Consider the following 12,049-nt stretch of genomic DNA (forward strand, 5'->3'; position numbering starts at 1 on the left):
GCTTAGGGCTTAGATGCCAGAGTTCCCAGTGGCACCCTGACCCCAGCTGAGATCTCTCTCCAGAACTTCAGGTGCTGTGTGTGGGAGCTGGGCCAGCCCTTTGCACCTCCACCCTTCCGACCAGTCTCTGTGTGTCTCCACTTTCTATGCTTGGTTATCAGGGTTCTCTCCAGTTGGTCTTCAATTGATTGCTCAGCCTTTTTTTTTGTATTTTATTTATTAAATATATTTTATTGATTTTTTTTACAGAGAAGAAGGGAGAGGGATAGTTAGAAACATAGATGAGAGAGAAACATCAATCAGCTGCCTCCTGCACACTCCCCACTGGGGATGTGCCCACAACCAAGGTACATGCCCTTGACTGGAATCAAACCTGGGACCCTTCAGTCCGCAGGCTGACGCTCTATTCACTGAGCCAAACCGGTCAGGGCTTTTTTTTTTTTTTTTTGTATTTTAGTTGTAATTCCAGTTTGGTTCTGGAAGCATATCAGTGTAGCATCCCCTTACTCCATGCCATTTGAAATCTCTAAAAATATATTTTTATTGATTTCAGAGAGGAAGGGATAGGGAGATAGGAATATCGATGAGAATCATTGATCAGTTGACGTCTACATAACCCACACTGGAGATCAAGCCCATGGCCTGAGCATGTGCTTTTACTAGAAATTGAACTGTTCACAGGTTCTCAGTCACGGAGCCACACTGCCCAGGCTAGCCACTTCCTTTTCTCTCTTGGCTCTGTGCCTCCATTGGTTTTTTTCCCCTTAGTGTTTCTATTAAGTGGTATTCCATACATTTTCTGATTCATTATGTGTCTCTCCTTTGGGGTTTTGTGTGGTTACCATTAGGTTTATGAAAAAAAAAAAAGTTTGATATATAGTGGGTTTTTTTGAATGCATGTAATCTTCACTTTTCTTTGCAAGCTCAGAACTTTATCTCCTACTTTTGTTTTGTCAGAAATTAACCCTAACTATGCTGTCTGTCTGTAAACCTCCTTGAGCATTACCTGCAATGGAGGTCTTCTGGTGGCGAATTGCCTAAGCTTCTGTGTGTCTAGAGGTCTTTATTTCTCCTTCATATCTGAAGTATAACTTTGCTGGATATCTTATCCTTAGTTTGGTAATTTCTCTTTCAGTAGTTTGAATATTTGGTCCCATTCTCTTCTAGCTTGTAGGGTTTCTGCTGTGAAGTCTAGTGATAACCTAATGGGATTTATTTTATAGGTAGTTCTTTTTCCTGACAGTCTTGAGAATTTTTGTCATGAATTTATTTTATTGATTGATTGGAGAGGAAGGGGGGGGGGAAGATATTGATTTCTTGTTCCACTTATCTACACATTTATTGGTTGCTTCTTGTATGTGCCCAGACTGGAGACCAAAGTCACAAACTTGGTGTATTGAGACAACACTCTAACCAACTGAGCAACCTGGCCAGGACCTCATCATTGGTGACAGTATTAATACAATGTGCCTTGGAGAAGGCCTTTTGGACTGAGGTAACTAGGTGTTCTGTTTGCTTCTTGGATTCAAGGACTTAGCTCTTTCCATAGGTTTGGGAAGTTCTCAACTGTTTGATAAGCTCTATTTCCTATGCCTACTAGTTCACTTTTCTCTTTTATTGAATCCTTCATCTCCAAGATTTGTTTGGTTCTTTTTAAAAGTTGTAATGTTTGGTAAAGTACTAATTTAGTTCATTGACTTTGAGTTCATAACTGCTTGTTCTCTTGTATCTTGTTTCTGAGAACTGAAATCTTGAATTCTGTCATTTAAATCAGTGGTCACCAACCGGTGATCTGTGAGGTCTGAAAGGTTGGCGACCGCTGACTTAAATCACCTATTTCCATGATTTTATTTTGGGGATAATTTTTATTTTGTTCCTGGGCTGCCATGTTATCTTGGTTGTTCATGGTATTTGATGGATTCCTCCTCTCTCTAGGTATCTATGTATAAATGGCATTCCTCTAATAGATAAAAAGTCTTCTTATTGCTTTACAGGTGGTGGTGCTGAAGCAAGATCATTAAGTCTCTACCACCTCTGGCATTTCAGATGTATGTGCTGGTGGAAAATCACCTGTGTCCCAATAGAAAGTATGTGTCTCCTCTGTGCTCTGGTCATCTTGGTCTCAGAAAACAAATCCCCCAGGGGAATGTAGTGGCCACTGGGGTTCCAAATCCGTGAAATACCAGTGCTGCCCACTTCAGCCAGACGGTGCCAACAGAGAAGCTGTCATCTGTTGGTGTGGGGTGAGCTGGGAGAATTTGGTCACTTCCTTTGTTGCTTTGCTTTCCCAGTAAGGTTGACTGGCAGACATCTGTGGCATCACCTCCATGTCTCCACCCTACCCTGGGATTAGTCACATTGTGCCTGTCACTCAGGGAAAAAATTTCAGATAATGCGCCAACCCTCACTGCTATAGCTTCTTCTGGGGCCTGCTGATGGCTCTGGGAGGGTGAGGAGAGGTAGTCAGGCTCCATGGCTTTCTCCGTTTGGAATGCTGATTGTCAAAAAACTGGCCACACCTCTGTCCTTTATCCCTGCCTAGGTCACTGGGCTCAAGAACCAGCAACCTTTCAATGCACAGGCCAATGCCCAACCACACTCACCAGGGCTAAGTCCACACTTTTAAGTATCATTGATTGGAATATCAGATGTTATTAAGAAAAGGATAATTCATTGTATTTACTATATTTCTGCTCTTTCTGTTGGTATTTCAAGGTTTTTTCCTTTTCTATTTCAATAACTTCCTCTAGCCAATTTTTAACAGGTCTTCCAGTGACAAATAATTTTAGTTCCAATTGTCTGAAAGTATCTTTTTTTACTCTTTAATAACTGAAGTACAGGGAATTTATAGTTCACAGTTTTGTTTTGTTCCCCCCCCCCCCCCCCTTACTTACAAAATATTGTGCCACTAGTTTTTGGCCTCTAATGGGCAGGCAGCGTCTAACACATGGATGGACATTCTGAACGAAGGGATGATTCACAGACCAGAAAGGATCGAGGAGAACAGCTCAAGATTCATCACCTACTCAGACTGTGTGCAATTTAAAACTGATTTTTAAAAAAATAATTTTTATTTTCAATTACAGCTGACATACAATATTATATTAGTTTCAGGTGCACAACACAGTGATTAGACATTTCTGTAAGCTGAAAAGTGATCCCCCTAAGTCTAGTGCCCGTCTGGCACCAGTTACCGCATTACTGACTGTGTGTTCCCTACGCTGTGCTTTGCATCCTGTGACGCTCCTGTAACTACCAATTTATACTTTCTAACCTACCCCAACCATCAAAATGTTCTATTTCTGATTACTTTAGATTCCATATACAAGTGAAATCATATGATACCCGTCTTGCTCTGATTTCATTTAGCACAGTACGCGGTAGGTCCATCCATGGTGTTGCAGATGGCAAGATTGGATTTGAACCTATGGCCCTGGTCAGTGTGGCTCAGCCTCATGTTTGTGCATCATCACACACTGCGAGGCCACTGCTTGGATTACAGGTTGTAGACTCAATCCCCAGTAGGGGGCATGCAGAAGGCAGTTGATCGATGTTTCCCTCTCCCTTAATTCAATAAAAATATATTTTAAAAACAAACAAAAATCTTATGAATTATTTTTGAACCACAGTTAACTGTATAACTGAGACCATAAACAAACAAACCCGTAGATAAGGCGGACAGGGGGAGAACAGCAACCCAAATATGGACTCTTTATTTTGGAATCCTTGCCTAGAGACTCTTGATTAGCGTGATCAAGGTTTTCTGAGAGTTGCAATGCAGTCTCAACTTTCTCTAATAAATCTTCCTTCTTTCTTAAATTTTCATGGTGTCAAACCTAAATTGTAGCCTGAAGGGTTCTTCTGCCTATGTTTTATCCCGTCCCCCTTTATCCCTTATGTATGTTTCCCCCAATAAATCTTACACATCTAATTCTGTTTGGGCATCTGTAAACATAGGGTTTTGGGAAGAAGTAAAATGAGATATTTATTTAGTACATTATTTAAAAAAAAATCTTTTAAAAAAGACTTTTAAAGAGAGGGAGGGAGGGAGGGGGGAGAGACTTGTTGTCCCACTCATTTATGCATTCATTGGTTGATTCTTTTATGTGCCCTGATGGGGGATCAAACTTGCAACCTTGGCATACTGGGATGATGCTCTAACCAACTTAGCCCACTGTCTTAATACAGAAGTCACTATTAAGTTTTTGTGTTTTTTGAAGATTATACATTTCAAGTTTCAATAAACAATGGGAGAATGAATTACTTTTAACATATTTATTATCTGAGAAAGCTTGGTTATTTTTCTTGCTTTAATGGAACAACATATTCCATCAAATTATCCAAGGAAATCCAGATAATTATCCATTTCCTCAAGGTTTTAAACGACCATAAAAGGATAAACATTATGCCACTTTAATAACTTTCTCCCTCTATACTTAAGGAATTCAAGTACAGAAATAAACTCTAGTGCTGAGGTAACATTGCAATCTTCTCCCAACATGACTACATAGGTGCTTAAGGTTAAATGTGAATATTGCTGTGAGGTTTTAAGCTACTTGATGAACCAATGCCACGTCACATTTAGACCAAAAGCAGCACATTTAGACCAAATGCACCTGAAAGGATTATTTTCAATACATGAATGTGTGTGTGGGTGTAGGGAAAGGTTGACTGAACCACACTGATAACAGAAAGTTAGAAGTCAGCCGTTGTTGGAAATACAGAAACATACACAGTCTTCGTGTTCAAAGTCTTCAGGGGAATTTCTTCTGTAATTTCTAGAGCGAAAAGAGATTAAAAATAAATAAATTTTCTTTCTATTCTACATACCATAGAAATGTCAGCTGCCTGAGTAAGCAATACATTTGGCCTCACCCCAAGAGAGGTCTGACCTTTCATCACACCTGGTAATTTATGCAAGGGAGATAGCTGACTCAGGGGGGAGGAAGCCACACCAGAAAGATCAACCATATAATTCAAGGTAAAAGTAAGTTCAACCATGTGGGCAATGACTCAATCATGACTATGTAATAAAGCCTCAATACAAAGCAAGGCACCAAGGGTGAGCTTCCCTGTGTGGGAGCCCACTGCACACTGGCGTGCACCAGGGTCAGGAGAAGGAAACCCCGTCTATGCTCCTGGGAGAGGACAGCTGAAGCTCTGCGCCTGCACAGCTCTCCTATTTGGCCCTACACATTATTCCTTTCCCTGCAGTAACTGTAGTCATGAATGCAAACGCTTCCAGTGAGTTCTGTGAAACCTGCTGACATACTGTCAAACCTGAGAGGTTGTAGTTGGTGCCAGAAGTGACAGAGGCCCTGTATGAAGCCCTCTCTCCACGTTTGTAGTTGGACCCGACTGCTTATAGCTGAGAGCTCATTCTTTGTTTAACTTATGAAGGACTGTGCCTCCACCGAAGTAATGCTGGGCATTGCCCCTATTGTCCTCACACCCCTCCCTCCATATCACACCACAGGCATTTCCTAGATACACAGAAAAGGCCTAGAAGAAAACCAAGCCAGTGGGCCAGATTTGTGGTTTCTAAATATTAACTTTCAGTAATGGGAAGAAAAGCTATTTCCAGGTCTGGGGGAAGAAGAGTACATGGTAAACCTAGGAAATGCCAGAAAACAAGAACTGGTTTTGTTGAACCACACTGATAACAGGAACTTTTCTAAAACTGAAGGGCTCATGTCAAAAAATATAGGACCCCATATGCCCAAAGATAAAAAATTCCAGTATCCAAAGTATAACACAAATGCAATTAATACCGAATATATAAAAACTCAGAGTGCCCTAGCTGGTTTGGCTCAGTGGATAGAGCGTCAGCCTGTGGACTGAAGGGTCCCAGGTTCGATTCCGGCCAAGGGCACATGCCTGGGTTGCAGGCTCGATCCCCAGTAGGGGGCATGCAGGAGGCAGCAAATCAATGATTCTCTGTCATCATTGATGTTTCTATCTCTCTCCCTCTCCCTTCCTCTCTAAAATCAATAAAATATATATTAAAAAAAAAAAACAAAAAAAACTCAGAGTGACAAAAGTTTAAAAAGCTCTTTGCCTACTCTGCTGCATTTTGCTTCTACCCAGATCTGAATTCAAAGAAGAAATCAACTTTCTCTAAAAATGGCTCTTGTCCAAGCAGGAATCCTGAATGTAAAAATACTCTCAAAGCTGCCTCCTTAACAGATAGTAACTCCAGGATCTGGAGATGATATTTAGAATCTAGTGGAACAAGCAAGAAGGCATCAGTGAGTGTTTAAAACTGTGAGCATTACATGATCCCTCTATTTACCAAAATATTAATATTATACGAAAGACAGTTTTTAGAGAAAAAAAATAGTGAAAATGAGGCCAAAGATAACAGCGTGTGTGCTGTCACCTGCTGTCTTGGTGACAGGCTTGATGACAGCAGCCCATGTGCCCAGTGTGGGACCCTGGCACCTATTTCTAGGAGAGACAGAGCAAAAATACTGTGTTTGTTCTAACCTCTCTGAAAGGCTTACATAAAGTACTTGTCTCTGTTTTGCCTAACTTGGAACTCGGTCAGGGTGGAAAGTGGTAGGTATTGCTTAAAAACATTATAAGGCAAACAAAAACCCCACAGCTGTGTGGAATAAAAGATTATCACTGAAACATACATAGGCTGTCTAAGGCCTGGGAGGAAAAGTAGGAGAGAGATTCTTTGGATAATTGGGGCTTTAACAATTGCCCGTGCATCCTGAGTAATTTTAGAAAGCTACATGCATGTCCAGGCCCGGATGTATAGACAAGAAAACACCTGAGAAGACCCAAAGCTTTCAATTCTGAAAAAGGTAAAAGGCTTTTCTGGCTAAATCTGGCTGCTCTTTAGGCTGAGTGCAAACAGAAGGTAAAGGCGGAGGCAGAGCTGTACATAGTTTGGCTGTGCTGAATGAGTGGCCCATCACAAGCCAATCTCCAAAGACTGAGAGAGGTGGGTATTTTGTTGTTATGCTTTTAGCTCCTGGGGGTCAAGATAATCTGTTAAACAGTAGCTGAAAACAAGCTAACGGAACAGAGACTGCAATGACTACACACAACAAGGAATATGGTCTTCGCCATAAAACAAATGAACAATCACAGCTTTCAAAAATCAGAAATAGCCCTAGCCAGTTTGGCTCAGTGAACAGAGCGTTGGCCTGTGGACTGAAGGGTCTCAGGTTCAACTCTGGTCAAGGGCACATGCCTGGTTGTGGGCTCGATCCCCAGTAAGGGGTGTGCAGGAGGCAGCCAATCAAAGATTCTCTCATCACTGATGTTTCGATCCTACTCTCCCTCCCCCTTCTTCTACCTGAAATCAATTTAAAAAAAATCAGAAATAGCACACACCCTGGGGAGGGGGAGAGCCTAATATTCAAATGTCCAATTTTCAACATCAAAAATATCACAAGGCATACAAAGAAGCAGGAAAGTTATGGCACAGTCAGAGGAAAAGCTAAATAGACAGAATCTGTCCTTTAGAAAGCGCAAATATTTGAACTTACACTCTATAGTAACTCTCTTAAAGGGAAAACCACGAACCAATGAAAAGGCCAATGGAAGCCACAAATAAAGAAATCCAAGAAAGCAATGTATCAACAAATTAAGAATATCAATAGAGAAAGTATAAAAGAAACCAAAGAGAGATTCTGGAGCGGAAAAGTAAAACAACTGAAATAAATTCACAAGAGGGGCTACTAGTAAGTAGCATATTTGAGCAGACAGAAAAATCAGTGATCTTGAAATAGAATATTTGAAATAATACAGTCAAATGGACTAACATATACATTATGAGAGTTTTGGAAGGAGAAGAAAAGGTAGAAAGAACATCTGATGAAATAGTGACCAAATCTTGAAAGCAACAAAAGAGAAACCACATGACAGGGATACTAATGAGTAGCCAATTTCCAATCAGAAAACATGGAAGCCAAAGGTAGTGGAATAACATATTTAAAATACTGAAAAACTATCAACATGAAATCTTTATCTGGCAAAACTGTTCTTCAAAATTAAGAAGTAATTAAAGCATTCTCCAAAAAAGAAAAGTTGAGGGAGTTCATTTCCACTAAACATGGTAAAGGGAGTCCTTCAGGTTGAAAAGCAAGTGTGCTAGGCAATCATGTCAGTTCTAACTTTCCACTGTTATTTGACAACTAGAGGCCGGGTGCACGAAATTCATGCACCGCGGGGAGGGAGCTGGGGGGGAGGGCATGTCCCTCAGCCCAGATTGCGAGAGGGCGCAGGTCAAGCCAAAGGACCCCTCCGGTGCAGGACTGGAGCTGGGGAGGGATGCGGGAGGGTGGCTAGCTGGAGAGGGGCCGCGGGAGGGCTTTACGGCACATCTGGCCCATCTCACTCAGCCCTGATCAGCCGGACCCCAGCAGCCAGCTAACCTACTGGTTGGAGCGTATGACCAATGGCGGTCACTGCACGTCATAGCAAGCGGTTGAGCGGCCATAGCATATCATTAGTATATTACGCTTTGATTGGTTCAATGGCCGACCAGATAGATGACTGGACGCTGAGCATATTAGGCTTTTATTGTATAAGACTAGAGGCCCGGTGCACAAAAATTTGTGCACTCGGGGGGTCCCTCAGCCCGGCCTGTGCCTTCTTGCAGTCTGGGACCCCTTGGGGGATGTCCACCTGCTGGCTTAGGCCTGCTCCCCCAGGGGATCGGGCCTAAGCTGGCAGTCAGACATCCCTCTGGCAGCCCAGGAGCCCTCTGGAAATGTCCACTTGCCAGCGGTGACCAGGCCTAAGCTGCAGTCGGACATCCTTAGTGCTGCTGAGCAGGTGGGAGAGGCTCCCGCCATCACTGCTGTGCTGGCAGCCGTCAACCTGGCTTGTGGCTGAGCAGAGCCCCCCCTGTGGGAGCACACTGACCACCAGGGGGCAGCTCCTGCATTGAGCGTCTGCCCCCTGGTGGTCAGTGTGCGTCATAGTGACCAGTCATTCCCAGTCGTTCTGCTGTTAGGGTCAGTTTGCATATTACCCTTTTACTATATAGGATAGAGGCCTGGTGCACGGGTGGAGGCCGGCTGGTTTGCCCTGAAGGGTGTCCTGGATCAGGGTAGGGGTCCCCACTGGGGTGCCTGGCCAGCCTGGGTGAGGGGATGATGGCTATTTGCAGCTGGTCACACACCCTTCAGGGTGGGGGTCCCCACTGGGGTGGCCTGGCCAGTCTGGGTGAGGGGCTGAGGGCTGTTTTCAGGATGGCGGGTGACTGAAGCTCCCAACTGCTCCTTTTTTTCTTCTTCTTTTTTTTTTTTTTTTTATTCTGGGCCAGCTTTAGCTCTGAGACTTGGCTCCAGCTCTTAGGCCTCGGCTGCTGAAAGCAGGTATCTGGTTTGTTTGGGTTCTATAATCGAAATACTGTTTCAACTCCAGCTCTGAGATCTCGGCTGGCTGAAAGCAGGTTTCTGGAGTTTGTTTAGCTTCTATATTTGTAACAATGTTTCAAACTGCAAGCTCAGAGGCCGGCAGCGGCAGGCGGGGAACGTTGGTTTCCTCCGTTACTGAAGCAAGCAAGCCTCATGTTCGCTTCAAGCTGCCTGGCTGCTGGCCGCCATCTTGGCTGGCAGTTAATTTGCATATCGCCCTGATTAGCCAATGGGAAGGGTAGCAGAGGTATGGCTAATTACCATGTTTCTCTTTTATTAGATAGGATACACTGGGATCATTTTAATCCTTGGGGAAGAGAATAATTTAGAATCAGCAAATTCAGAATATGCTAATTTTCCTAGAAGCATATACAGGGTGGGGCAAAAGTAGGTTTACAGTTGTTCATATAGAAAATAATGCAAAAGAAAAATAAAACAAAAATTTAGCATGTTCTACAATCTCACCATCCATTTGGGTCTCATTCAGAAACAGCTTTAGCTTCCTGCTGCGAAGGCCAAACATCTTGGCTGCTTCACACAGAAGACCTTCATAGGTGAGTCCATTCTGCCCAAGTGGGTTTTCCAGCAGGAGGGTGCCCACTGTTCCCATTAAACACTCTACAGAAGGAAGAACAGACTGGATTAAACCCCGAGAGTCCACACCATCACGCTACAGCATCCCTAACGGAGGGGGTACTGCTGCAGGCTTGGAAAGGCAGCTGTTGAGTGTAGGGTGCCAGTGGGACAGTTGTACAATTTGCAGAAAAGTCTCAAACATCTTTTGCAGAAAAGTCTCAAACATCTCCCAGAGGGAAAGGGGAAGGAGAAAAAGAAAACCGATCAGTATAAAAAGCCCTGCAGCTTGGAAAAGAAGTATTCAGCAAATGCATAACGAAGAGCCTGAAGGCTTCAGTAACCAATGTGTACAATGAGAACACCAAACAACTGGAAAAAACTAAGTTTTCAAAACACTTTCCAAGAAGAAAAAATAAGGCTGAATTAAAATGTGTTGGCATTTAAACATTTCAGATTTAGCTGTAACTTTTACCTACTCAATTTATCTCATTTCCTTACCGTATCAGATGGATGAGAGTACTTCTACATAAATAAAGCAAAAGAAACAAGCCTGTGTGTGTTCCTTTAAATTAGTACATTAAAGCCAATGTGAAAAATCCACACAAGTCACAGAGGTTGAAAATTAAAGAAAACCTTACCATCCAACACCCCACCACTCACCTGCTGAAGATGTTTACAACTAGGGAAGGCATGTACCTTGTGGGTCTGCATTCAGGAGCTGTAGGTTGATATACCGACAGAGAAGAGTACCAGGACTGTCAATCACAGAGGGAGCTGGTCCTGCAGTCACACCCAGCATCTTTCCACTAAGACTCAGTAAGTCGGTTTGGTTTTGTATTTCTACAAATAACAAAAAATAGTAAAAGACATCATTCTTTCAGGGACAGATAGTTTATATACCTGAAGTCATTCACTTTTCCATATTTATTAAACTACCATATGTGTATCTTTACAGTGATACTTTCTACTTGTTTATGAAAGGACACTGCCTTTTCTATAAAAGCACATGCAATTAGTAGGAAATGTTATTGGTGCAAAATAAATGGCATAATATTCACAACCTAAAATGCAAACTATTTTGTTCCCCTTTAGTTTTTTCCCTGTATAGCCGACTCTTGAAAATGGGAAGGACTGCAGATTTTTTCAATAAATACAGTTGGCCCTTTCTATACACGGGTTTTGCATCCAAGGATCAGAAACAGTATTTTCACATTCTCAACTTCAGATGGAAAATACTGTTTTGTCTGGAAGTCAGATGTGGTTTACAGAGCCATGTATAGATGTCTGAATCACAAGGGGTGGACGCTGGAGATTTAACTCTGCTCACTTAGCTAAGCTAAAAGCTTCCCAGAACTTTCTGACTGTCCTGGATTGGGTTAGGGCTGAAAAGGTGCACAGGATTTTAGTTACAGCCACTGTTTCCTAAGGCCAATGTGGGGCCCAGGCACCACTCAGCTTTCAGGGACTGCCACTCACAGGGTCAGAGGGGAGAGCAACCGGCCTACACTCCTGTGCTCTTCTGACGTCCGGGCCAGGTGCACAAGCAACTCGCTTGCCAAGCTGCTTCTGCAGGGCCTGCCAGTGTTAGATGTGCCCGACAGAGGAGCTCCAGCCTGTCCTTGCTGACCTCTACTTCTCATCCCAGAGACTTCAGGGACAGGACCAGCCCCCTAATCAGACGCCCTGGGTGGATCCAGGTCACAGATTTTTCTCCGATCTTCCACGATCTTCCAACTAGCCGCCGTCATCCAGACTTTTACTTCCTGGCTTTCTCTCTCTCATCACTTCTGCTTCCCTTTTTCAACCCCTGACAGATAGGATGGCACATGGTTTTCCATGGTGGTTCTATCCATTTACAATAAAGCAGGGAATGAGAGTTCCTATTACACAACACCTTTGATGACATTTAAGGCTGTGAAATTTTTCTAGTTTTTGCCAATCTGGTATCAAGTAATAGTACCACATTGTGGTTTTTACTACTGAGGTTCAGCAGGTATTCTTTTAGTTACTGCCCATTTAGATGTTCTCTTTTAGGCTATTTAAAAGTTTCTAAAATAAGCATTCAGGTTCATAAAATGAGTATTATTAGTTTC

At 42.9% G+C, this 12,049-nt stretch overlaps 1 protein-coding gene across 1 annotated transcript in view; it reads right to left on the reverse strand.

Annotated features, from left to right (window-relative positions):
- Positions 1 to 864: 864 nt before the first annotated feature.
- The window catches only part of IARS1 (isoleucyl-tRNA synthetase 1), a 105,172-nt gene continuing 93,987 nt past the window's right edge, over positions 865 to 12,049 (reverse strand). Inside the window, exons 32-34 of the mRNA XM_059656267.1 lie at positions 10,653 to 10,796; positions 9,846 to 9,998; positions 865 to 4,778 (exon numbers count right to left, since the gene is read on the reverse strand). Coding sequence (XP_059512250.1) covers positions 4,696 to 4,778; positions 9,846 to 9,998; positions 10,653 to 10,796 — 380 coding nt within the window. The 3' untranslated portion in view covers positions 865 to 4,695. The remainder of the gene's footprint in view (positions 4,779 to 9,845; positions 9,999 to 10,652; positions 10,797 to 12,049) is intronic.

Source organism: Myotis daubentonii, chromosome 11 (genome assembly GCF_963259705.1).
Source record: "Myotis daubentonii chromosome 11, mMyoDau2.1, whole genome shotgun sequence".
Classification (NCBI taxonomy): Eukaryota; Metazoa; Chordata; class Mammalia; order Chiroptera; family Vespertilionidae; genus Myotis; species Myotis daubentonii.